At 44.4% G+C, this 24,925-nt stretch overlaps 1 protein-coding gene across 4 annotated transcripts in view; it reads right to left on the bottom strand.

Annotated features, from left to right (window-relative positions):
- Positions 1-911: 911 nt before the first annotated feature.
- The window catches only part of LOC126194902 (uncharacterized), a 51,000-nt gene continuing 26,986 nt past the window's right edge, over positions 912-24,925 (bottom strand). For 2 of the 4 annotated variants that reach the window (XM_049933260.1, XM_049933261.1), the window contains exons 2-3: positions 12,471-12,631; positions 912-2,454 (exon numbers count right to left, since the gene is read on the bottom strand). In XM_049933260.1, coding sequence (XP_049789217.1) covers positions 1,201-2,451 — 1,251 coding nt within the window. In that variant the 5' untranslated portion in view covers positions 2,452-2,454; positions 12,471-12,631 and the 3' untranslated portion in view covers positions 912-1,200. Of the gene's footprint in view, positions 2,455-12,449; positions 12,632-24,925 lie in introns of all 4 variants that reach the window. The other 2 variants (XM_049933262.1, XM_049933263.1) reach the window with 2 other exon arrangements.

Raw genomic sequence — 24,925 nt, 5'->3', positions numbered from 1 at the left:
CCTTTGCGTCGGTTGTGACAATGGATGAGACGTGGATGCCATTTTTCAATCCAGAAACAAAGCGCCAGTCAGCTCAATGGAAGTACACAGATTCACCACCACCAAAAAAATTTCGGGTAACCGCCAGTGCTGAAAAAATGATGGTGTCCATGTTCTGGGACAGCGAGGGCGTAATCCTTACCCATTGCGTTCCAAATGGCACTACGGTAACAGGTGCGTCCTACGAAAATGTTTTGAAGAACAAATTCCTTCCTGCACTGCAACAAAAACGTCCGGGAAGGGCTGCGCGTGTGCTGTTTCACAAAGACAACGCACCCGCACATCGAGCTAACGTTACGCAACAGTTTCTTCGTGATAACAACTTTGAAGTGATTCCTCATGCTCCCTACTCACCTGACCTGGCTCCTAGTGACTTTTGGCTTTTTCCAACAATGAAAGACACTCTCCGTGGCCGCACATTCACCAGCCGTGCTGCTATTGCCTCAGCGATTTTCCAGTGGTCAAAACAGACTCCTAAATAAGCCTTCGCCGCTGCTATGGAATCATGGCGTCAGCGTTGTGAAAAATGTGTACGTCTGCAGGGCGATTACGTCGAGAAGTAACGCCAGTTTCATCGATTTCGGGTGAGTAGTTAATTAGAAAAAAAATCGGAGGCCTTAGAACTTGAATGCACCTCGTACATTGTGCACACTGACTGGGCCTTCACGTTCCAGATCTCACAATTCCAATTTTTTTCTGAAGCCATATTAAGGACGTAGTTTAGTCTGCAAATGTTGTTTCATTCATTTGCAAGCACAGCAGAAATAATAATTGCAGTTTCACTATGTGGGGCCCAGGTAAAGTATATAAAGTGAATCTCGTTGAGATTTATGGTAGAAAGGGAATCTTGTTGAGATTTATAGTGCTGAAAATCTTACCCATAATGGAGTTTATTAACGAGATGATTAAAACATACATAGGTTGCCAATATTTTTACATAGTGAATATCATTCTTATGTGCAATAACATGCTACAGTGTCAAATATAGTTACTGTTACTGAAAGACTGGTAATCTAGATATTATCAGTGCTGCGTGACTGGAAATATACGATTGGTACTTCAGGTGACAGGACTAAGAATAAAACATGGAGAAAACATGGTGACTCTACTTAATTTTTAGATACACAACAGTCAAGTTTGTTTCGTCAGAAAATAAAAAAACTAATTACTTGAGAATAAACCTTTCTTTTCAAATTGTGGAAGCATCTGCTTTACAGCTTCTACATACGAAGCACCTGCGAAGGCCTTTCTGTTGGTATCACTGTCATTTTCTTTGACTGAAGACTCTACGTCGAACCTCGTCTCTTCTTCAGTGCGTACAACCGGCAACACACCTACCGATGCGAATACGGCGTACAGAGAGTGCTCTTCGAAATCTTCCAGAAGCTCCTCGAAGGATATCTGTTTGTCGGTACTGACACCAATATCGCTCATCACTTCGACTAAATGGTTGTGGTAGTCTTTCAAAAGGTCTGTCAAGTGATCGGAGTACACTTCTTCCGTGAGACTCGTGTGTGCAAAATACTGTAAGTCAATCGAAGGCGAATTGTATGAAGCCAACTGGAAATCGAGTAGAACCACGTCTCGGACGACTCCACCTGCATATTTGAACATGATGTTGTTGACCCAGGTATCTGCGTGGATTAGCACACGAAACTTTCCCTTCCGTTTCACCAACTCTAGTAGCCGTGGAAATATGTTTTCCGAGAGAGCTCGCACTTTGGGTGCGTACTTGGAGTACGATTTCTCTAGCGTCTCCAGCTGATCTGCAAGTAATTTGCAGCCCTGTTTCACGTAGGGTTCCAGGTGCTTAGCCATGTCTCCCTCAAACATTCGAAAGGTCTGGTAGCGGTCCAGCGCAGATGGTCTCTGCTCGTACAGCCTGACGGAAGACGCGTGGAACTCTGCCAGTTTCCTGACCACGAGTCTGGCGTGCGCCAGATCCAGTCCCTTGCACCTCTTCGCCAAAGCGAACCCTCTGGCCTTCAAGTCCTCGAGCACTACGTAGCTGACTGGCTCCCGTCCGGAGGCGAAACACTTTGCTGACAGCTGCGTGTATTTGCCGGGGGCCGCTTCCTCCAGGATTTTCGACATGGCGGGAATCGTCTCGCAGAACATGAGAGTCTCTTGTTCGAAGGCTTGCATGTCCTGTGCTATTGTCTTCATGACTTCGCTGTCTGGGAGACATTTTATTATCAACGACACGCTCCTTTTATACTGTTTCACGTTGTGCTCTAGGTGAACGGTCATGCGGTAGACTTCACTCAGGTAGTTGTCACCCGGAGCTGTCGCTCGTTGGACGTCTACTGACAGGATCTTGAAGTCTCCACAACTGTTCGACTCCTTCAGCGAACTTTTCGCGAAGTCTTTGTTAAGCCACACGGGCAGAACGACGGCGGCTTCGGCGGTCATTTCCTGCAACAAAAGAAACGAAATATGTGCTAATCTTTGATTAAAAACTGAACTTCCACGAATGTCTGACGGAGTCTCGATGTCATACGTTTCAGCAAATAGACACAGTGATACATATCTTACTTTCAAGTCAATTTTATTAATAGTTTGTTAAAATATTTAGCTGTTGAGGATTACATGACAAGTATCATTTCGTAATCTCGTGATTCACCAAAATACAGACATCAGCTCTTTAAAGATTGTAATTATCGATGCGAGACATTTCTTATAAAAGATGAGCTACCTTACAGTGTTATTCTGTAAAACGTGATGTGCAGTATATTAACTTCTTCATAATTGTGACGTTCATTGACATGAAGAGCAGAACTTTTCGGCCCTATTTTTTCGAGAAGCATTAGCATGTTCTGTTTGTAATTCTTATTAATGTATAAATGTTAAAAGATTCGAAAACCGTCTAATTATTAGCACCTGAGTCTGTACATCATTTATCATTGGTATCACATCATTTGTTGAACAGATCTGAATAAATTACATATTTGCAAATTAAAAGAATGCCTTTAGAACCATTTCTACCATTTGCTTTGTTGTTATCAACCTTTATGGACTACAGTAAAATTAAAATCAATGAAAATGATCTATCTTGGCTTATCATTCGTATATATGACACATAGCAATGGACTCAAGAATAAACATTGCAGAACTTCGTAAGTGATTTAACCATAGTCAGACAGTTCTGTTTTACCTCCACTAGTTCAATGGTTTAGCGTTTAAATAATGTTTAGTATTCTGTTCAAAGAAACTAAACTATCGTTTCTTTTACTAAAATACTTATTAACACTGTACAAATTGCGTTTATCTGTAATCATAGTTCTTTAGGAAAACTTTTTATCTGCCAAGAGCGTAGGGATGGGTAGTTCGATTACTATTTTCGACAACTTAAATGGCCATCTTCAGATCTGAAAGTATAGGTACGGCTACAGTCCAGTATTCATAATACGAACAATGGACGAAATTAGTGATTTTATAATAGTTGTAACAATACATATCGCATAATAGAAAGTAGTGTCTAGATCACCTATTGAAGCAAGATGCATTGTCACAAGCGTATTTACAATTCCAAAGCGTAAGATGAAGTTGAATCAAATTTATGGAAATAATCCACAGTCGTCAACAAAAAAAACTACATACGAAGAGATTTTTTTAATAAAACTTATATCAGAAACTGTGGTTATTAAATACGCTATTCATCTTTTCATTGTCCAGTATAACAGTTATATCATAATTAATGAGACAAGATACGGAGCATCTTCCCTGTTGACAGTATCGGATGAGGTTAACCAACCGACAGCAACAGGCAAACTGCCCGATATTGTGGATATCACTTTATGTCATTGAAGCTGTCAACAGGCTGCATTTCAGTAAACAAAGAATTCTTTTACATATTAATATAAAGGAATGAAATAATGTGCAGTAGTCTAAAAACAGGTCGACGCAGAGTACATTAGAATGTTTTTAAACTGCTGCACATTTTGCATTTTTTTATATTATTCTGTAAGAGTATGATATGATCACGTACCTGTCACCTGGGGCAGCTTCTATGATTAAAATGTTCGTATTCACAATATCGGTCAGTCTGCCTATTGCTGTCAGATGGTTAACTTCATCCGCTACTGTCAACAGACAAAATGGCTCCTTAATGTTGTCCCATTATATCAGAATGGTTCAAACGGCTCTAAGCACTATGAGACTTAACATCTGAGGTCATCAGTCCCCTAGACTTAGAACTACTTAAATCTAACTAACCTAAGGACATCACACACATCCATGCCCGACGCAGGATTCGAACCCGCAACCGTAGCGGCAGCGCGACTCCGGACTGAAGCGCCTAGAACCGCTCGGCCACATCAACCGGCTGTATCTGTCGTACTGCACAATGAAATAGTGCATAGCGTATCTAATATCTATTCAGGGTTATTCAGCTGTTCCTACCACTGTCGTTTTAAGTAACCCCAACGTTATAACTGGCCTTCAAAAACCATATGTGAGGATTTCGTAGCATCTCTCTCGCTATGAGCAAACTATTAGTCCTCCAGAAAAAGTGAGGAGGACCCTTTTTGTGGTTTCATTGATTCACAGGTGTCACACCGGACAGCATTGTGAAAGCTGCACTATACAGGGTGAGTCACCTAACATTACCGCTGGACATATTTCGTAAACCACATCAAATACTGACGAATCGATTCCACAGACCGAACGTGAGGAGAGGGGCTAGTGTAATTGGTTAATACAAACCATAAAAAAATACACGGAAGTATGTTTTTTAACACAAACCTACGTTTTTTTAAATGGAACCCCGTTAGTTTTGTTAGCACATCTGAACATATAAACAAATACGTAATCAGTGCCGTTTGCTGCATTGTAAACTGTTAATTACATCCGGAGATATTGTAACCTAAAGTTGACGCTTGAGTACCACTCCTCCGCTGTTCGATCGTGTGTATCGGAGAGCACCGAATTACGTAGGGATCCAAAGGGAACGGTGATGGACCTTAGGTACAGAAGAGACTGGAACAGCACATTACGTCCACATGCTAACACCTTTTTATTGGTATTTTTCACTGACGCACATATACATTACCATGAGGGGTGAGGTACACGTTCGACGGGCGTTTCATAGGACGTGGAGGACGCATAAATTGGCCAGCCCGTTCTCCTGATCTTACACCTCTGGACTTCTTTCTGTTGGGTACGTTAAAGGAGAATGTGTACCGTGATGTGCCTATAACCCCAGAGGATATGAAACAACGTATTGTGGCAGCCTGCGGCGACATTACACCAGATGTACTGCGGCGTGTTCGACATTCATTACGCCAGAGATTGCAATTGTGTGCAGCAAATGATGGCCACCACATTGAACATCTATTGGCCTGACATGTCGGGACACACTCTATTCCACTCAGTAAATGAAAACGGAAACCACGTGTGTACGTGTACCTCACCCCTCATGGTAATGTACATGTGCGTCAGTGAAGAAGACCAATAAAAAGGTGTTAGCATGTGGACGTAATGTGCTGTTCCAGTCTCTTCTGTACCTAAGGTCCATCACCGTTCCCTTTGGATCCCTACGTAATTCGGTGCTCTCCGATACACACGGTCGAACAGTGGAGGAGTGGTACTCAAGCGTCAACTTTAGGTTACAATAACTCCGGTTGTAATTAACATTTTACAATGCAACAAACGGCACTGATTACGTATTTGTTTATATGTTCAGATGTGCTAACAAAACTAACGGGGTTCCATTTAAAAAAACGTAGGTTTGTGTTAAAAAACATACTTCCGTGTATTTTTTTATGGTTTGTATTAACCAATTACACTAGCCTCTCTCCTCACGGCGGTCTGTGGAATCGATTCGTCAGTATTTGATGTGGTTTACGAAATATATCCAGCGGTAACGTTAGGTGACTCACCCTGTATTTCAACGTGACAGCTGCTCGTCATCTTCAGGTGCTTACTTACGAGTTGCTGCAGTGGCTCGCCAGAATGTACGCTGACTCGCTAGAAAAGCGCCGGCGCCAACGGGTGGCGCTGTCGCGTCATCGTAGACGAGTCCTAGAGCACGGCGACATACAATGCCCGGACTCGTTCGTCTGTGGTTGACGATGTCTTAGTATCGCCAATGCTAGTTCCCATGCTATGCTGAGCTGAAATCCCGTGTCTCTATTAATCAGGTCGTTACTTATAGGGCCAGCCGGGGTGGCCGAGCGGTTCTAGGCGCTACAGTCTGGAACTGCGCGACCGCTACGGTCGCAGGTTCGAATCCTGCCTCGGGCATGGATGTGTGTGATGTCCTTAAGTTAGTTAGGTTTAAGTAGTTCTAAGTTCTAGGGGACTGATGACCTTAGAAGTTAAGTCCCATAGTGCTCAGAGCCATTTGTTACTTACAGGTATTTCGACTGCTTCTATAAGTATGGAGTCCCAGTACGTGCAAGCGGACGAGAGGATCTCTCCATAGTTCATGCTGTGTCCCGTGACAAGACAGAGTTCAGTAACAGCAGACATTCCTGGCTGTCCCAGAGTGGTGTGACATCTGTGTCTATTCGTAACGCTGCGACACGTGTGACCAATGTATGAATTCCTACACTGGCACGCGATTTTATATATTCCTGGTCTCCTCAGACCTAGATCGTCTTTAACAGAAGCCAGCATCGTTTGCAATCGCTCTAAAGGGCGAAAGATTGATGTTTCTTGGACGGTCTGCCGCTCATAAAGGACACACCACCGACGTAGGGTAGAAGAACCATCCTCGTGGGGTTCTCCGTTTCGTCTGGCTGCTCTTGAGATGTAGTGAGTGCAAGCTGAAATGCATTACGAACCTGTTTACCAGCAGAGTACCAGTTTTGTACGAAAACAGAGCGAAGATGGCTAAGCTTTGATGTTAAGCTCCCTGCATCTGAGTATGAACGAGATGAGTGATGGCAGTTCGTAGCTCGTACATAAGACGTCAGTGTGACTTGGTTCACGAAATACAGTGTGACCCAAGAAACAGTTATCTTTTCTGCGGGCCAAGGCATCTAACAATGGGAGGCCTCCATTTTTCTCTACTTCCATGGTGAAGTAAACGCTCAGATGGAAGGAGTTAAGGTGTTCCGAAAACCCAGGATGTCATAGTGCTCCATGTGGCCACATTACGAAGGTGTCGTCTACATGTCTTCAAAAACATTTAGGTTTCAACACCGCTGACAGAAGTGCTTTTCCCTCGAGGTGTTCAAATGTTCAAATGTGTGTGAAATCTTATGGGACTTGACTGCTAAGGTCATCAGTCCCTAAGCTTACACACTACTTAACCTAAATTATCCTAAGGACAAACACACACACACACCCATGCCCGATGGAGGACTCGAACCTCCGCCGGGACCAGCCGCACAGTCCATGACTGCAGCCCCTTAAACCGCTCGGCTAATCCCGCGCGGCCGAGGTGTTCCACAAAAAGGTTAGCTACTATGAGAGACAAGCGGTTAACCATAGCAACACCGTCAGTTTTCTCAAAATATTATTCATTAAACGTGTGGACAATGCTACGAGGTCACTTTCGGACAGAACACTGCTCCAGGCCGTAACGCGAAAACATCCAAGTTCCGCCACCTTACACGCCAATCATCGCAAGAACATAAAACCATGTTGACGCACTGTGTTTAATTTCACAAATAAACAACTGAGTAACACTGCAATATCAGAGTTGGAAAAGGGACCAAACTTTGTGCCCACTCCAAATGCCTTCCCTATCAAGATTTTTATAAGTGTCATTGAGCAAGATGTCCTGAAACCTCCCAGTGAGAGTGCTGAAGAAATGAGGCGAGAGACTCGCAGGACCACTGCTAGGATGCCCGAACACAAGCAGAACATCGACATCGAAGAAAGAAAAGCGGTCCTTTCCTTAAGAGAATACACAGAAATAATAATTTCACCTGCTGGTAAGGGAAGTGCTACTGTTCTTTTGCCTGCAACATCTTACATCGGCGAGATGGCGGATTTACTGCAATAGTCAACGCATCGTCGCCTCCAGAAGGATAGAACTGTTGCATTACAACGGAAGACATTCGTCCTTTTCAAATCCAGCCAGTTTCCTGAACATCATGAAAGGAGTTTAAGAGTACAAGCGCCATTTCCACAGTGACTTTATGGGCTGCCTAAGATCCATAAGGAAGGGGTTCCGCTTCGCCCCGTTGTGACAAATACAGAAGCCCCAACATATTACCTAACAAAACATCTGCCTTCTCTTCTGAGCCCATTCCTAGGAACATCACATGCGAAACTCAGAAGATTTTATACAGGGACTGAGGACGTATCGTCTCGAACCAGCTGACGTCTTAAGTGAGTTTCGATGTGGTCTCTTCGTTCACTCGAGTTCCTCTGGTGGATTCCTTACAACTTATAGGAGCTAAGTTGGAGGAGGACATCTTACATCTATTCGGACATGCGCTTACCTCGAGCTACTTTTTATTTAATAAACAATATTTTGAGAAAACTGACGGTTTTGCTATGGGTTGCCCTTTGCCTCCGATAGTGGCTTACCTTTTTACGGAACAGATCGAGGAGAAAGCACTTCAGTCAGCGGCACTGTAACCTAAATGTCTCTGGAGGTGTGTGGACGACACCTTCGTACTATGCCCACATGGGCAGTAAGGCATTCTGCGTTTGTGGGAAACCTCAAAGCCTTCCATCCGAGCGTGTAACATCCACGAGATAAATTTTATCTACAGTGCGACGAGAGGAAATTATGCCTCTAACAGTGATAAACATTATCTGTTCGACATATAAAAAACGGTGAAAACGATGACAAGTATTAATTATTTATATAATATTTTATAACGTTATTGGACATATCGATATGTATCATACAAAGACAAAGATAATTGTAAATTCCTTTTATGAACTGCGTTTGTCTTCCTTTGTTTTTACCTTTTGTTGCTTGGCTTTTGTAGGATGCGGACGCATATCAAACTGCGGTCTGTTAAGAAATTGTAATTATTTGTTACTTATTACTTGAGAATAGAGTTCATTATTATTATAAATATGAGTGAATAATTATTTGTAACTTTAATTCCCCTCTCAATAAGCATTATCTGTGTTAATTATTTCTTTCCACTGCAAGGAGCGCAGCCATTGATGATAGCGATTTGTATCGCGTTTTTGTCTGTGTTTTCCTTAGAAAAAAATCAAATGTTTGCTTGATGAAGTATAAATAGTGCACAATACGAAAGTAGAGTTTAATAAGCATTTCAAATACTTATCTTATTTGCTCTAACAACAGAAAGTCTCTATCAATTGTCTGCCGCCATATTAACAATTATCTCAGCGGCAAATTCAAATTACGCAACTCTGCAGACATAAATGCCGAACGTAATACAAATGTGTAAAAATAAATGTGCACCGGTGGTCCCGAACTCATTTTAATGAAAATGATTCGAACGTTAACTTGGAGTTCTTTAGCAACTTGACCAAATCTTTAGCCGGGAGAAAATTTATTTAGTGATTACTCAATGTAATAAAATAAGATTATCATTTTCATTTACAAATTAGTTAAATACCAAACCACTGAATAACACAGCGAACGCCACAGTGGGAAACCTCAAAGCCTTCCATCCGAGCGTTTGCTTCACCATGGAAGTAGAGTAAAATGGAAACATTCCATTCTTAGATGTCTTGGTCCGCAGAAAAGAAGACAGTTACTTGGGTCACAGTGCACGTCGTAAACCAACTCCAACTGACCTATACCTGTGAGTTACGAGCTGCCGTCACTCACCTCAACGCAGTGGCGAATTACGGACTGTCGTTCATAGGGTTGTCTCAGATGCAGGCAGCTTAGCAGCTGAGCTTAGCCGTCTTCGCTCTGTATTTGTACAACGGATTCGTAATGCATGTCAACCTGCACTCAATAAACCTCAATAGCGGCCAGAAGAAACAGCGAACTCCAAGAGGATAGTTTTTCTGCCCTACGTCGGTGGCGTGTCCTTTATGGCCGACAGGCTGGTCGAGAAACTTCAAATAAAACGTGTCTTCCGCCCTCCGGCGCGAGTGCAAACTGTGCTGGGTCTGTTAAAGACAACGTAGGTCCTAACGAGACCAGAAACATATAAAATTCCGAGCCAGTGTGGTAAATCGTACATTGTCCAGACGTGCCGCACTGTTAAGGATAGATGCGCTGAACATGGACGTCACACCAGACTGGGTCAGCCAGAAAAGTCTGCTGTGGCTGAACACTGTCTTGACATGAGACACAGCATAAACTACGGAGGGACAAAGATCCTTCCGTCCGTTTTCATGTGCTGGGACTTCGTCTTAAAAGAAGCAGTGGAAATGCGTATAAATAACGAACTGATTAATAGAGACACGGGATTTCAGCTCAGCATGGCGTGGGAACCAGCATTGGCGGTACTAAGGCATCGTCGGTCGCCGACGAACGAATCCGTCTCAACAAAGACGGGAAATCGGAGGCCGCACAAACTTAAAACTGGTCGCCAACACACTCTCCACGTGCGCGCTGGGCCGCGATTTTCGACCACGCTTTTCCCGCGGCGCACGTGCGGAGCCCGTGGCCTGTTTCTACGGCAGTGGGCAGTAAATGTCGCCGCGCTCTATGATTTGTCTATATTGACGTTATAGCCCCGTTCCTTGGCGCCTGCGTTTTTCTAGCGAACCAGAGCATATGTTGGCGAGCAACTGCAGTAAATCGTCAATAAGTACCTCATGATGTCGAGCAGTTTTCTCTTTGAAATATAGTGCAGCTTCCAAAACATTATCCCACGCCCCCCGTGAACCGATTTCGACGAGTTCGATCACATGTGGAGGTTTTTCTCACTGTTTACTTCGATTACAGTGGGATGGTGCATCATGGGTTTTTGACTTATGGTTGTATGGTCAATGAGGAATACTATCTGGAAGTTATGAACCGTTCGAGTGATGCTATCTGAAGAAAACGACCAGAATTATGCCAAAACCACTTGTGGAAATTGCATCACGATAATGCTCCCACTCACACCTCAATATTTGTTTGTGTTTTTTGGCAAAAAACAAAACCGGTATGTTGTCTGAGCCACCTTATTCGCCGGACATATTCCCCCTCCCCCCTGCGACTTCTTTCTATACCCGAGGCTGAAGAGAACCACAAGCGGACATCGCTTTTTCACCTCTGACGGGATAAAAACAGAATCGCTGAAGGAGCTGAACACCAGAACGAAAAGTGAGTCCCAGAAGTGCTTCAAAGATTGAAAAAAGCGCTGGCACAAGTGTTTTATATCTGAGGGGTGTAACGGGACATCCTTCTCTGGTATCACTTTTCCTCAGCAGTAGTTGTCGACACCAGTTGTTTGTTTTTTTTCGAAATTTGGACAGGTAAATATTCTCATTTGCTTTTCTGAAAACTTTCGTATAATTGTACACACAGTATGTTATATTTCAAGCTAAAATTTATGAAAATAAATTACTTTATAAAATATTTTAGTTTCATTGTTAGAATCGATAACTACTAATTCTGAATGTACAGTTAAAATTATTTTTTTAGAGACATTTGAAATTACGAATTATTTGCTCACTTAAAATCTCTATTATTTATTACGCAACCCTGTACTGTTTACTAAGTTTATTTCTGGATTCATTTATGAAATAATAATCGAAATTAATAATGTAGCGAAAACTAGTAGGAATTCATTTGTTACGAAAAATTGTAAACCCTTTGGAATATTGTTATTTCCGCAGAGTGTGAGAGCCGTAAGCTTGCCTCTAATGCGATCAGACGTATTCTTGTATAACAGGTGCGAAAAATGTAATTTCGGCATTGTTACTGTATGATATACTAAAATGTGAGAAAGTCAGTGGAAAATATATTTACCAAAAAAAAATTCTGCAGCAACAATCTTCCAATTTACTTAGTTCAAACCAACCGTGAGGACCTGGTATGTTAGATTTTCAGCTTCAAGAATCAGACCCCTTGACAAGAAGAACTGAAGTCATCTCAACATGACAAGCTAAGTAAGCTTGAAACTTTATTGTAATCTTAGCTCCTCTCAAATCGTCGTAAAAGACTTTGCTTATTAATTACTTGGACTGGACATTATTTAATGTGGACAATAGATGGAACAAGGAAGGAGGGTGGAGATTACAGGGGGATTACTTTGAAGTTGAAGTTGATAAATAAGCAAAGACTCCTAAAACATTCCCGCTGTTTTTGATCACACCTCGTGTGTATACTGTGGTTTACTAGACACTTGGGTCGTTCCACACAAATTGTAGATTGCTGTCGTTACTTTAAAAAAAAATGTACAAAAGTGAAAGAATACGATCGTTACGGAACTTCTGTCAATACTGAAGGAAGACACTATGAATAATATTGTGTTGCTGAAAGTCGAGGCACTGTAAGACAAATTTGCTTAAGTATTTTAATTTATCACTGTTGTTATAACTGAACTGGTACACTCTACAGTTACGGTAATAGGTTTTACCAGCAGCTTAGGAACGCGTACGAAGAGGCGTGTGCTTCCTAGGCGCTCTGCAGTCCACTCTCTCCAAAGCGCAGTCTCAGACGCTGAAACCTGTTATTGAGGTCTCAGCGATCTACGGCGCCCACTTTGCACGGTCAGAGGCTGGGCAGCTGGTGTGAGTTACCCCGGACTTCCTCGGCCTACTGGAAAGAAATGAACGTAAAATTAAAAGTTAATAATAATTCAGAAGTATGTATCAGAAAGTTATAGGGATAGATGTAATATCTCTTTATATTCTACTAATAATCCCTGCACAATTCTATGAGTGAATTACGTTTCCTACTTGACCATCTATATACTCGCACAATCGATGCGCAAAGTAGTACAGTACTATTACTATTCCATGAGCGCATAATTACTCTTTGTAATATTATCGCTGTTGTGGTGGGAGGACTTCTAGGATCTTCTCCGTGCCGAATAGCCGCATTGAATAATTGTAATTTTGCTATCGAGATTACTGGAAGAAAGAGATTGAAAATATATTGTATGCTACTCAAGAAAATATATACTGAGCATTCACATCAAAGGTGTTAAGGAATTTCATTATATATGTATTCTCTAATAGGAAATTTGCACGGAGGTGTCGTTTCGTTGGTAATCAGAAGGGAACTTCCGATTAATTGGAAACGAACCTGCAATTATTAGACCGAAGAGTTCCTTTATTTCATCGGATAATTAAACTCTATCAAAGCAAACTTTCCGCTTGATCTGATGTTTCGCGACTGACTACGCAACGCAAGAAAACCACAACATTTTATTTACACAGGACTGCAGATCGCTTCGAATCATCGAGACTGCGGACAAGGAGAGTCATCGTCCGATTCTCATTAAACAAGTAAAGCTTAATTACAGCTTTCTTGAGCGACTGTGATGACTTTGATATGGCTGTTTATGAATGAGATCATTAATAAAATACTAATAACTAACTTTTGTCCTTACCAGCAACCAGTATAAACACAATATTAATTAAAATTATATAGACATATTCTCTTTTGAAGAAAAGTTAAGTTCATGACTTTCGAGGTGCAGTGTTTAAGTGGTTCATTTCATATCGAACGGACAGAAAAGAAACGATAACGCTAGCTATCTTATGCTCTTTTAACACTGAATCTTCTTCTGGGTATGGACAAGTTAAAAGTGTTGTTCTACAGAGTTTAATGTGAGGTCTGCTTCTGTTCTTATAACACTGTTTGACCAAAAAAAAACCTGAAGAACTGATGGGGAGTAAATGAAATTTCAGACTTTGAGATAGTACCTCATGCGATTTCAGTGACAACAACATCGAGTCAATTGTGAAGAGAACTTGGCAGTATTAGCCTACTTATTAACAGTAAGACGTAGCACCTCCTCTGGTGCGACCGCTTGCACTGATTCGGTTTGGGAAGGGTGCCATAGAGCCTTTTATCGTCTCCTGAGGAAAGGCGACTGAGCCTTGGTAAAAATTGCTGTTTTGAAGAGTGCGCCGCAACGTGTTGTGTGAAGCAGTCGCCCTCCGCTTGTGGCGCTGGCGCCGCTGTGGCAATCTCAGCTTTGGTGTCTCCCTCTGGTGGAAAAGGGGAAAGGTTGCTTATTCACGTGCATTTAAGGGGCGCGATGAGCTCGCCAGGGTTCCCCCCCAAATTCTATCAGTCCCTCCAGATCCTTGAGCGTCATGCACTCCGCCTCGCCTTCCGTATCCGCCTCCCGTCCCCCACGCGGATCCTCTATGATCTCATTCCTTTCCCCCATCTGCTCCTATTCCTCGAACATATCCGCATCCTCTATACCTCCCGCCGTCTTGAACCCCCTCACCCCCTGGTTGCTCCTCTCCTCTCCCATCCCCGCCCCCTGCCACGTCTTCACCGTTGTGTCCCCTCTACCCTCCATCTCTACACCCTCCATCTCCTTTCCCAAGGTGGCTTCCGTCAACTCCCCCTCCCGGATGATGCCCTCTCTCCCTCCATTTATCCTTCCTTTCAACTCTGATCCTCACTCCCCCTCCTTTCCTCTGTCCTTTCCCTGGGCTCCCTCTTCCCCCCCCCCTTCCGTCCTGTTTTCTCCCCACTAAACATCTCCCTACCTCCCTTCTCCCCCCCAGTCCTTTTGTATTCCCCTCCTCTGCCTATCCCACTCCCTGTCGCGTCTGCCCCCCACCCCTCTTCTGGGTCCTCATCCTCCATCATCAGCTCCTTTCCCGGTTCCCACCTTCGCTTTTACTCTCCTTCCCGCCCCCCCCTTTTTTTTTTGTTTTCCCATCTTCTGTCCAGTTTCCCCCCACCTGCTCTCGACTGTGGTGTCACATTTGCCAACTTTTTAGTGCAGTGTTCCAGTGACTATTCAGTGTTGTTTGTCTTTCTTGTGTTGCGAACAGAAACCATGCTGTCGCTAGGTGTGAATTTTATGTCTTTTGCGAACAGAATCCAGACTGTCGCCGTGTTTTTTAATTGTCTATTGTTTTCCCTGTCTCCTTCGTATGTATTTTTTAGCATCATCATCCCTCTGTTGTTGTTTTAAGTTCCACGATTTCTTTTCGCCTTGTTACTCTCTAAGTCTCCGATTTTATCGCCTGTTTTGTTATTATTTGTTCTCTTGATCTTTGTCACAAAATCTGTCGGCTGAAGAGCGGCATACTAAGCTGCTGCCAGCCCGCCCCCTTCGGGGGGAATTGAAATTCAATAAAGAAAAAAAAAAAAACCTCGCCAGGGACAGTTGGTCAGCCGGGTCAATGTGGGACAGTCAGTGTCTGTCTGTCGTCCGGAGTGCTAGTATGTGTTAGGCCGCCAGTCTGCTCGAGTTTCTTCAGGCAATGGTCACTGGCGGTTGGATCGATCGGTTGGTCGGTCGCGCACTGAGGCACGAGATGACTTGTCCGTCTTGAGCGTCGGCGCATGTCAGGTCGCCACGTCAGTCCATTGGGCCGCGCCGTATAGCGACGGGTAGTGGCTTCGCGCTCGACACGAGCGCAACAGGAGTCAACCCACGACATCGGGCTGGCCGGTGCGAGCTGCGACGCCGTGAGACGGGAGATCGGTGCACCTTCCTGCGTCCGTTGAAGCGGCTGGCAGCGGACTGTTCGGGAGAGCGTTGGGGGTGCTGCGCCAGGTCTTCGCCAGAAATCGCAGTTTATTAGAAGTTAAGTGATTGGAGATATGTTGTTTCATTTACTTGTTAAATTCTACTTGTTTTCTTGGTGAGGTCACCAGTCGCTTTGTTTTGGGGTCGTCCCACCATTATTCTCAGTTTGCCCACCCGCGGGAAGGTGGTTATTTATGAATTGGGTGGTCCGTTTTTCCCTTGTGGAGTAGGGGCGGGTTAGAGTAACCTGCGGTTCGGGTTGTTCAGTAATCTCCCTGTCAATCTCCCATACGTTAATAGCTGCCTCTGTCATGTTTGTCGGATTCGGTGTTAACGAATTTATTGCTTAAAGTGTAACAGCCGAATTCCTGAAATATGTTTTTATCTTGCTTATCATCTTGAGAGGCGGTATATGTGTAATGTAGAGCATGTGTGTATATTTATGTAAGACTGCATTTCATGGTTTTTTTATTTAAATGGTCATTTTAGTGTATTAAGTTGCCACCCTTACACCGTAAGAATTTTTTTTAAAATCATGTTGCACCTTCGGTGGCAAGTTAATTTTTTTTAATGGTAGTGTTTTGTACTGTTTCCATACCTCCTACGGGGTGCATATTTTATGTGCTTGTGTGAGTTGTTAAAATTTTTTAGTTTAAAGTAATCTGGTGTGTTGCAGATTTACACCAGTGTAGTCTTTCAGAGACTGTTGTGAGCGGTCGTGACTACGGCCGTGTCAAAAGGGAGTGGCAAGGTTCTCAGCCCGAAAGCTCATACTGTCAAAATTTGTTCCTTCTGCCTCTGAATAAGTAGTTCTAAGTTCTAGGGGACTGACGACCTCCGATGTTAAGTCCCATAGTGCTCAGAGCCATTTGAAACTTTTTTTTTTTTTTTTTTTTTTTTTGCGTCCGAGCTGCTGCTACACATGTCCTGTCGCTGACACATCTGAGGCTCTTACTGGCCACAGGAGTACCTCAAAGCACGCAGACGTTTCGTAAAGAGACGTGCCGTTTGTGGTCTAGTGATGTCGTCTTGAAGAATGACACGGCGATACAGTCGCAGGAGAGGTGACACAAGAGGACGCAGAACGCACGTGGCATACTCATGTGACATCATAGCTCCCTCAATCAGAGGCAACCGTGACCTAAAGTCGTACCCAACCGCTTACCACGACATGCCGCCAGGAGCAACATCGCAGAGCCCTACCCACCAAAACACTCGCAGAATGGGTTCTCTCGCCAGTTCGCCGACATACTAGCCGAAGACGATCATCAGGGGTAGTGCAGATCCGCACATCATCGCTGAACAGAATGCGACGCTATTCGTGAGCAGTCCATGCTTCCCGGTCACGACACATGTGCAATCGTTGCCGCTCGTCTTGTGGTGTTCACGCCAACCTGTGTATATGACGGCAGTTCCTCAGTCCGGCAGCTGCTAATCACCGACCAGTGTTGCAGAGTAACGCAGAATGCTGCAGTCTATCCACTGCTTCTTCTCGGATGACAGGAGCAGAAGTGAAAGGTTACGCTGTGCTTGGCGAACAGTACAGTGTGTAAACTTTAAGGTGGAAGACCTCTCCCTAGTCCTGAATCGGTAGAAGTCGGTAAACGTCGGGAGGCTTCGGTAGGCACGCAGTTTCGACTGCTGCCAACATTATGTAGCTGACTGTGTTGTACAAGGTAGCCATTGTCGTCTGCTTCGTTATTGTTTTGCGCTGTACTGTTCTGCGTGTTTTTATTGTGCAGTTGTGCTAAACATTATCAAAATGAGTGAAGAGGCAGTTGCTGGCCCAACTCGGGAGTCGCCATCAACCCCTACCGGTAGGCCTACGGTTAGAAGGATACCAGTATTACGTAGCGATGCTCGCAAAATTATCGGATGAATGGTTTGTGAGCGTATAGTAGACAAACATACATACATTCATTTTTGTATATATATAGATTTTAATGTACATGACGATTTCAGTTTCGTTTACGAACAACATTTAAAGCGAGTTTAACTTCCAAGCCTTTCGTCTGCTTTCGTGTAAGCATGACGCGCAATTTGTAGTGCCAGCACTGCAACTGGTAGGCGTGCCTTGTCGTCGTCCCCCCTCCCCCCCCCCAAAGGCTCTTCGCCCCTCGCCCGGCAATGCTTGTTTCCTCCTCTCCCCGCAATCCCCACACAACTCTGCCGTCTTGCAGTTAACACACTGTACGTCGATTCTCCATCGCCGTGATCAAACGCGGTAGAACGAAACCTGGACGCCGAGAGCTGTGGCCGAGCGGTTCTAGGCGCTTCATTCCGGAACCACGCTGCTGTTACTGTCGCAGGTTCGAATCCTGCCTCGTTCAAGTAGTTCTAAGTCTAGGTGACTGATGACCTCAGATGTTAAGTCCCATAGTGCTTAGAGCCATTTGAACCATTTGATTTGACGCCAAGAGTGTCTGTCCTGACGTTCCAATGCAATCCGACATCAGACCACTGTCACATCCGAGTCCCTCACAAAATTGGATATTGCAGGATTCGACTCACAATAAAGCCCGATTTAAAATCTGTAAGGGGCCGATCATCCCGCCTCACACGACTACGCGGCGTCTCCGTGTCCTTCAGAGGGATCAGCCGACATCTGACGCTGACTTGTTAGGTGGAAGAATTACGTTACACAGTAGCGAAGATGGACAAGTGCTCATAGCTCTTAAGGTACACACTTTATGGAGCCAGTGTTTATTGTAATTGTTTCTTGTCTTGGTCCATATGGAAGGCAGATATGGAAGCTTGCAACAGAAGAGATTCGTTTCACAGTATCGAAGATTAACAAGCTCTGAAGCTACGAGCGTTACAGCCCATATTCACTAGACTCTTTTGCTTCGAATGATCGTTTCTGTCATATCTCTGAATATCGACCATTCCTCTTAGGACACCCCGTATACTCTACCTAGCTTGGTAACAGCTGTAAACACGAGCGATACTAACGCATTCTGGTGGTCGTTCTATCTGTCACAGACAACTGGAAGTCCAGCCCGCCGATGGTGTGTACGTGTATGAAGCTGCTTTGTCACACGAACGTGTGTTCTGGGTCGGTCACCTTTCTTGTCATTCACAATAGGAGGGTAATCCCAAAAGTAAGGTTCAAATGGCTCTGAGCACAATGGGATTTAACATCTGAGGTCATCAGTGACCTGGAGATAGAACTACTTGAACCTAACCTAAGGACATCACACACATCCATGCCCAAGGCAGGATTCGAACCTGCGACAGTAGCAGCAGCGCGGTTCCGGAATGAAGCACCTAGAGCCGCTCGGACACACCGGCCGGCCCCAAAAGTAAGGTCTCCTATTTTTTTTATAAGTACAGAACTCTGTTTGTGTGACAGTTGGTCACACTGTTATGAAGAGTGTTTCACGCGCTGTGTGTAAACATGCGCACGCCGCGCTGAAGCGTTCGGTCTTGGCTTGGCAGCCGTTAGGAATGGAGCTCCCTTTGGATGTTACCGCCAAGTGCGAATTGCGCGCAGTTATTCGGTTTTTGAACGCAAAGGGCACTGCGCCGATTGAAATCCATCGCCGATTGACAGAAGTGTATGGCGAGTTGTGCATGGATGTCAAAAATGTACGTAAGTGGTGTAGAGAGTTTGCAGCTGGTCGGACCGAAATTCACGACGAACAAAGGAGCGGGAGACCGTCAGTTTCTGAGGAGACAGTGTTAAAGGTAGAGCAAAGCATGCGTGAAGGTCGGCGGATCACCCTGGATGATCTATGCACGTTGGTTCCTGAGGTTTCCCGAAGCACCGTTCACAGAATTTTAACGGAAACATTGAATTACCGGAAGGTGTGCGCAAGATGGGTGCCACGCATGCTGACTGAGGACCACATGCGGCAACGAGTTAATCCTTCCCGCGCATTTCTTCACCGCCTTGCAGCCGAACAGAACAACTTTCTGGACACAATTGTCACGGATGGCGAAACCTGGGCATACCATTTTACACCTGAACCAAGCAACAATCACGCCAGTTCATAACTTTCTGAACAGCATGGCGGCGAGCTGGTATGACATGGGCAAACAAAAACTATCATAGCGTCTACAAAAATCCATCGACAGAAAAAGTGATTATGTCCAAAAATAGCTAAATGTTCAAGCTGTAAACTGATGTAAACCACTGTAGAAATAAACAGGTCTATGTACTTGTAAAAAATAGGAGACCTTACTTTTGGGATTACCCTCGTACATATGGCCTTCCGTTATGTACTGGCAACGCAGGAATTTGCTGCTGGGAACGATCAGGTCCAACAGAGATGCAACAACAGGGAGGGGAGATAAAGGAAAGGCGAGGAATGATGACTTCAGCTGCATTGGGGAGAGTCAGCGGCGACAAGTGAAAATGTGTGCCAGAGTGGGACTCGAATCCAGGCCTCCCTGCTTACTAGGCAGTTGGGTTAACCGCTGCGGCACCCAGACCCAGTATTTACCGCAACTGCTAGGACTATCTCGGCTCGCCCCTCGCCAATCCATATTTCCACCTAGCACCACCTGTCCTCTGTCCCCGTCCATGTCCTCGATGCTCGCTGCTTTGAGATTCCCGCAGGAGGTCGAACGGGAGTATGCATGCGCTCTGAAGGTGGAAGATTCATAGCTCATGACAGAAGAAATAGTAAATGAAATTTTCAGAAAAACTATTCTTTGGTTCTTAGTGTACTATCTATCATTAAACTTAAAAAAATAAAAGGTGTACGAAAAACTGGCCCGAGTACTGGACTGCTCATTTTTGCCTGCTAATTGTCATCTCTTGCTTAAAAGATGTTCAGACTACATCTCATTTTGCCAGTATTTCTTTATTATCTAATCATTACATGTTAATCTATTTGTTGTCGTATCTGCTCGTGACGGTTAACAATTCGTATATAACTGGCCAGCTGTCTGTACTCTGTGTCGGTTCTCTTGTGCGCCACTGTTTCGTTTATTCAATATTCAGGCAAAGCGTTAATAACAATAAAGCTTGGAAGGAATAAAGTACGCAAAACACGTGCGTATTCATCAGAACTGGAATGGGACTCGCATACTACAGACCTGAAACGCTTTAGTTCAGCTACATTTATGTAAGTGTATTTGCTGAATATAGCAACGAAATTGTCAAAAAAGTGGCTTACTTTGTATATTACCATTTATCACTGTCATATGAAATAATTCACAAAAACTATTCATTCCGCAGAAAGCTTCTGTAACTATAGTATCTGCTGTCCGTTATGCAACCTCTAGCAGGCAAATGTTTGAAAAATTAGGCATATTGGCAACAGTCATAAGGTAACTTTCCTCCCTTGCGATGTTTATTGTGAAGAATCGGGAAGAATTTGAAAATAATAATTGCATTCATAAATATCGCACTAATTCAAAAATAGCCTCCAATATTGAGAAGTCAACCTTATGTTGTGAGATGTGGTTGCACGGAATGGGCTGAAAAAACATAAACATCTTTTTGCTGCTTTGGATCACGTTGAAATTTTGTCGAACTGATTTGATCGGTCCCTGTTGGTTCCGCCCTGTTTACCAGAGTAAAACTTGTGATCGCGCTGCACTCCAAAGGGGTCAAGTCACGTTCAATCGGGTTGCAGCCGTTCGATGTCCTTAGAGTATGGTTAAATCGTCCGGCCGTGTCAGCGGTTTCGATCGTTGTTAAGAACGTCTACCTGTTTGTTGCTCATCACACGGCGAACTGTCGTTTCCGTCCGCGGCGTACGTGAGAGGCAACACCACAAGGGAAGGGGTGCTTTCATTGGAGCCCTGCATGTCACCTCGTGAGGCCTTTTCGTATTGATTCTGAGCGACGGTGTGTCTGAAATGTTTCCCTCCCCCTCCCTCCAGAAAAGCTGAGCGCCGCGGTTCTGACCTCCGTCACAGAGGCATAAACATAAGGGGTGAAATGAGGGTAGGAGGGGACCTGACCACCTTCCTATCGCGTGACACGAGATGTCGCGTTGGGCAAAATTGTGGTGAAATTGGATGCCAATGTGACATCATTAACCCACTTTACAGCTCAGGTGAACCTCTGAGCTCCGGCCTTTTCCTTTTCCCCCATGTGCCGACACCTCGCTGTTTCAAGCGTCGCCGAGCCCGACGCGTCACAGGGCGACTCGTTTTGCACCCCTACAGAGAAAGGCTGTAGGCACCTTTGGCCGAAATTTCACTCTTCTGCATCCCGTTGGGATTACGGGGTTCCAGAAAAGTTACCCTTTAATTGCGTTGCGCAGTGCGTACAAGAGTGTACTAAAAGGTAATGCCTCGACAGTTTGTATACGAAAACTCTTACAGCTCCTTAAATAAAACGAAGGTTATTAGTATTCTTAGGCGTTCTAAGCAAAGAAGGGAAAGCTGAAAGATGGAAGGAGAGGGTCTATACAAGGGCGACGTTCTTAAGAACATTATTATGGAAATGGAAGAGGATGCACATGAAGATGAAACGGGAGATATGATACTGCGTGAAGAGCTTGACAGAGCACTGAAAGACCTAAGTCGAAACAAGGCCCCGGGAGTAGACAGCATTCCATTAGAACTACTGATAGCCTAGGGAGAGCCAGCCCTGACAAAACTCTACCATCTGGTGGGCAAGATGTATGAGACAGGCGAAATGCCCACAGAATTCAAGAAGAATATAATAATTCCAATCCCAAAGAAAGCAGGTGTTGACAGATGTGAAAATCACCGAACTATCAGTTTAATAAGTCAGGGTGCAAAATACGGCTGCAGAATACTAACACGAATTCTTTACAGACGAATGGAAAAACTGGTAGAAGCCGACCTCGGGGAAGATCAGTTTGGATTCCGTGGAAATGTTGGAACACGTGAGGCAATACTGACCCGACGACTTATCTTAGAAAATAGATTAAGGGAAGCCAAACCTACGTTTCTAGCATTTGTAGACTTAGAGAAAGCAATGGCAAGGAAGCGCGTCTGAAGAAGAGAAATTTGTTAATATAGAGTATAGATTTAAGTGTCAGGAAGTCTTTTCTGTAAGTAATTGTATGGAATGTAGCAGTGTATGGAAGTGAAACGTGGACGAAAAATAGTTTAGACAAAAAGAGAATAGAAACTTTCGAAATGTGGTGCTACAGAAGAATGCTGAAGGTTAGATGGGTAGACCACATAACTAATGAGGAGGTATTGAATAGAGTTGGGGAGAAAAAGGAGTTTGTGGCACAACTTGAAGAAGGAATCGTTTGATAGGACATATTCTGAGGCATCGTCCGGCCCCGGTAGCTGAGTGGTCAGCGTGACGGAATGTCAATCCTAAGGGCCCGGGTTCGATTCCCGGCTGGGTCGGAGATTTTCTCCGCTCAGGGACCGAGTGTTGTGTTGTCCTAATCATCATCATATCATCCCCATCGACGCGCAAGTCGCCGAAGTGGCGTCAAATCGAAAGACCTGCACCAGGCGAACGGCCTACCCGACGGGAGGCCCTAGCCACACTGCATTTCATTTCATTTCTGAGGCATTAGGCGATCACGAATTTAGTATTGGAGGGCAGCGCGGAGGGTAAAAATCGGAGAGGGAGACCAAGAGATGAATACACTAAGCAGATTCAGAAGGATGTAAGTTGCAGTAGGTACTGGGAGATGAAGAAGCTTGCACAGGATAGAGTAGCATGGAGAGCTGCATCAAACCAGTCTCTGGACTGAAGACCACAACAACAACAGGTGTTTCGTCTTCGCCGACCGTTCTGCCCGAGCGGTTCTAGGCGCTTCAGTCTGGAACCGCGCGACCGCAACGGTCCCAGGTTCGCATCCTGCCTCGGGCATGGATGTGTGTGTGATATCCTTAGGTTAGTTATGCTTAAGCAGTTCTAAGTTCTAGGGGAGTGTTGACCTCAGGTGTTAAGTCCCTTATTGCTCAGAGCCATTTGAACCATTTTGTTTCGTCTTCATGTCAACATATTTATTTCTCTGGCGACGAACAAATTTCTCCCAACGAGAGGCCAGTTGTAGATACCACAATGTAGAATGTTTGACTTCGTTGGAGGAGCCACTAAATCACTAGGACTGTCGATATTTTTAAAAGTACCGGTAATCCGATACGTCTGTTCCGGCGTAAAGTCAAGCGCCGGCTCGCCAGTCGGAAGCGTTAGAGCAGAAAGGGCTGTGAAGAAAACGTCAGCCAATTGCACGCTGACCGACCCGTGTCCAGGAGGACAATGCGACGGGAGCGACCTCTATGCAAAGAGGACAAAGCGCCGGCCGACCAGTCGCGGCTTAGTTCTACAGCAGCATAAAGATTAGGCACATCAAGACCAGCGACTGAGGAAATGATATAGTCGAGAACATTATTTTGTCTGTCGCCGTTAGCTTGCGACACATCTGTTTAACAGAAAGTTACGTATTGTAATCATTTCCTTTTGTAATAAAATTCATTAATACGATTTGCTTGAATTGTTGTCTAGCGATCCGAGAAAGCAGGTTTCCTAGGCTCTCCGTACGACGAGTACGCAGGATTCAACAATATGGACATTTAGAAAATATCATTATCGGCTGTCGATCTGTTGGGAAAAAGTATCATTACATCGACGGAAGAAATATCCACGTTCCGACGCATGAAAATATCGGTTTCACATCTAAAATAAACAACCGGTTTTAGAACTCTACATTTAAGTATCGATTTAGTATCAGATATTCTGTACATCAACAGACTAGAGCAAGAATTTAAAGGAAAACGATGCACTTTCACGCTAGGCGATAATGGCGATAACCACTTTGCTAACGGTAACTGTATGTTAGTGTCACGATAAAAGATGTCCGACGGATTCGTCACTCCGGTTTCGTCACATGTGGGATTTGTCCAAAACCGTTCATGTTGATTTCCTTTTCTTTTTTTTTTTTTGGTCACATGGGGGATTTGTCCGAAGCACTTCATGTTGATTTCCTTTCTTTTTTTTTGTCACATGTGGGATTTGTCCGAAACACTTCATGTGCTTTTTTTTTTTCCAACACCAGCGACCTAGCAGTCGTACTGTCAAAATTTCGTGGTGAAGCTAAACGATGCAGTTTCTGTTGATAGCACCAAGCGCCAGTTACGTCAGCATTTCCCCTCACACGTCTAAAAATGGTTCAAGTGGCCTTGGGCACTATGGGACTTAACATCTGAGGTCATCAGTCGCCTAGACTTACAACTACTTAAACCTAACTAACCTAAGGACATCACACACATCCATGGCCGAGGCAGGATTAGAACCTGCGACCGTAGCAGTCGCGCTGCTCCCGACTGAAGCGCCGAGAACCGCTCGATCACAGCCGCCGGCCCTCACACGGCTTCGCCCACCGCAAAGATCAGTTTTGTCATTTAGATTTTTGTTCATCACTATCAACAGCTGTTTTTGAAGAATGCTGATGTAAAGAAATAGCACACTACTTCCATTAAAAATT

The sequence above is a fragment of the Schistocerca nitens genome, chromosome 7, assembly GCF_023898315.1.
Source record: "Schistocerca nitens isolate TAMUIC-IGC-003100 chromosome 7, iqSchNite1.1, whole genome shotgun sequence".
In the NCBI taxonomy this organism is placed as follows: Eukaryota; Metazoa; Arthropoda; class Insecta; order Orthoptera; family Acrididae; genus Schistocerca; species Schistocerca nitens.
This window is presented reverse-complemented; position numbering and strand designations above follow the sequence as displayed.